Raw genomic sequence first — 599 nt, 5'->3', positions numbered from 1 at the left:
TGGGGGTCCCTGTGAGTGTTGGGGGTCCCTGGGGGTGCCGGGGGTCCCTGTGAGTGCTGGGGGTCCCGGGAGGTCCCAGGGGACCCTGTGAGTGCTGGGGGTCCCTGGGGGTGCCAGGGGTCCCTGGGGGTGCCGGGGGTCCCGGGAGGTCCCAGGGGTCCCTGTGAGTGCTGGGGGTCCCTGGGGGTCCCTCACCTGGAAGCTGAGGTTGCGCAGGATGAGCCGGGCCTTGCGGGAGGGTGGGCGGGGCTTCTTCGGCCGGGGGGGCTCTGGGGGGGGCTCCCCCCCCCCCCCCCCCCCCCCCCCCCCCCCCCCCGCGGCCCCCTGTCCCTCTTGGGGCGGGGTCGGGCCAGGGACACCCCCAGGGGCCGCCCCCCCAGCTCGGGGGGTTCCCGCAGGGCCCTCCCGGCGTCCTCGGGCAGCGAGAAGGTCACGTACCCGAACCCGCGGCATTTCGGGGAGCCTGGGGGGGCCAGGGGGGGCAATGAGGGGCTGAGCCCCCCCAAACGGCCTCACGGATCGTCCCCCCCAGCCTGGCACAGCACAGCCTCCCCCCCCCAACCCGCCTGGACCCCCCAAACCAGCCCTGAGACACCCCC

General features: G+C 76.8%; 1 protein-coding gene across 1 annotated transcript in view; it reads right to left on the bottom strand.

The window, feature by feature from the left end:
* Positions 1 to 466, bottom strand: part of LOC113942359 (RNA-binding protein 28-like) — a gene marked incomplete at its 3' end in the record, with an annotated part of 1198 nt that extends 732 nt beyond the window's left edge. The window contains exon 1 of the mRNA XM_027633500.1: positions 196 to 466. Coding sequence (XP_027489301.1) covers positions 196 to 453 — 258 coding nt within the window. The remainder of the gene's footprint in view (positions 1 to 195) is intronic.
* Between the last annotated feature and the right edge of the window lie 133 nt (positions 467 to 599).

The sequence above is a fragment of the Corapipo altera genome, unplaced genomic scaffold, assembly GCF_003945725.1.
Source record: "Corapipo altera isolate COAL_440 unplaced genomic scaffold, ASM394572v1 56056, whole genome shotgun sequence".
NCBI lineage: Eukaryota > Metazoa > Chordata > Aves > Passeriformes > Pipridae > Corapipo > Corapipo altera.
The sequence above is the reverse complement of the archived record's forward strand: the minus strand, read 5'-3'. Positions and strand labels throughout refer to the sequence as shown.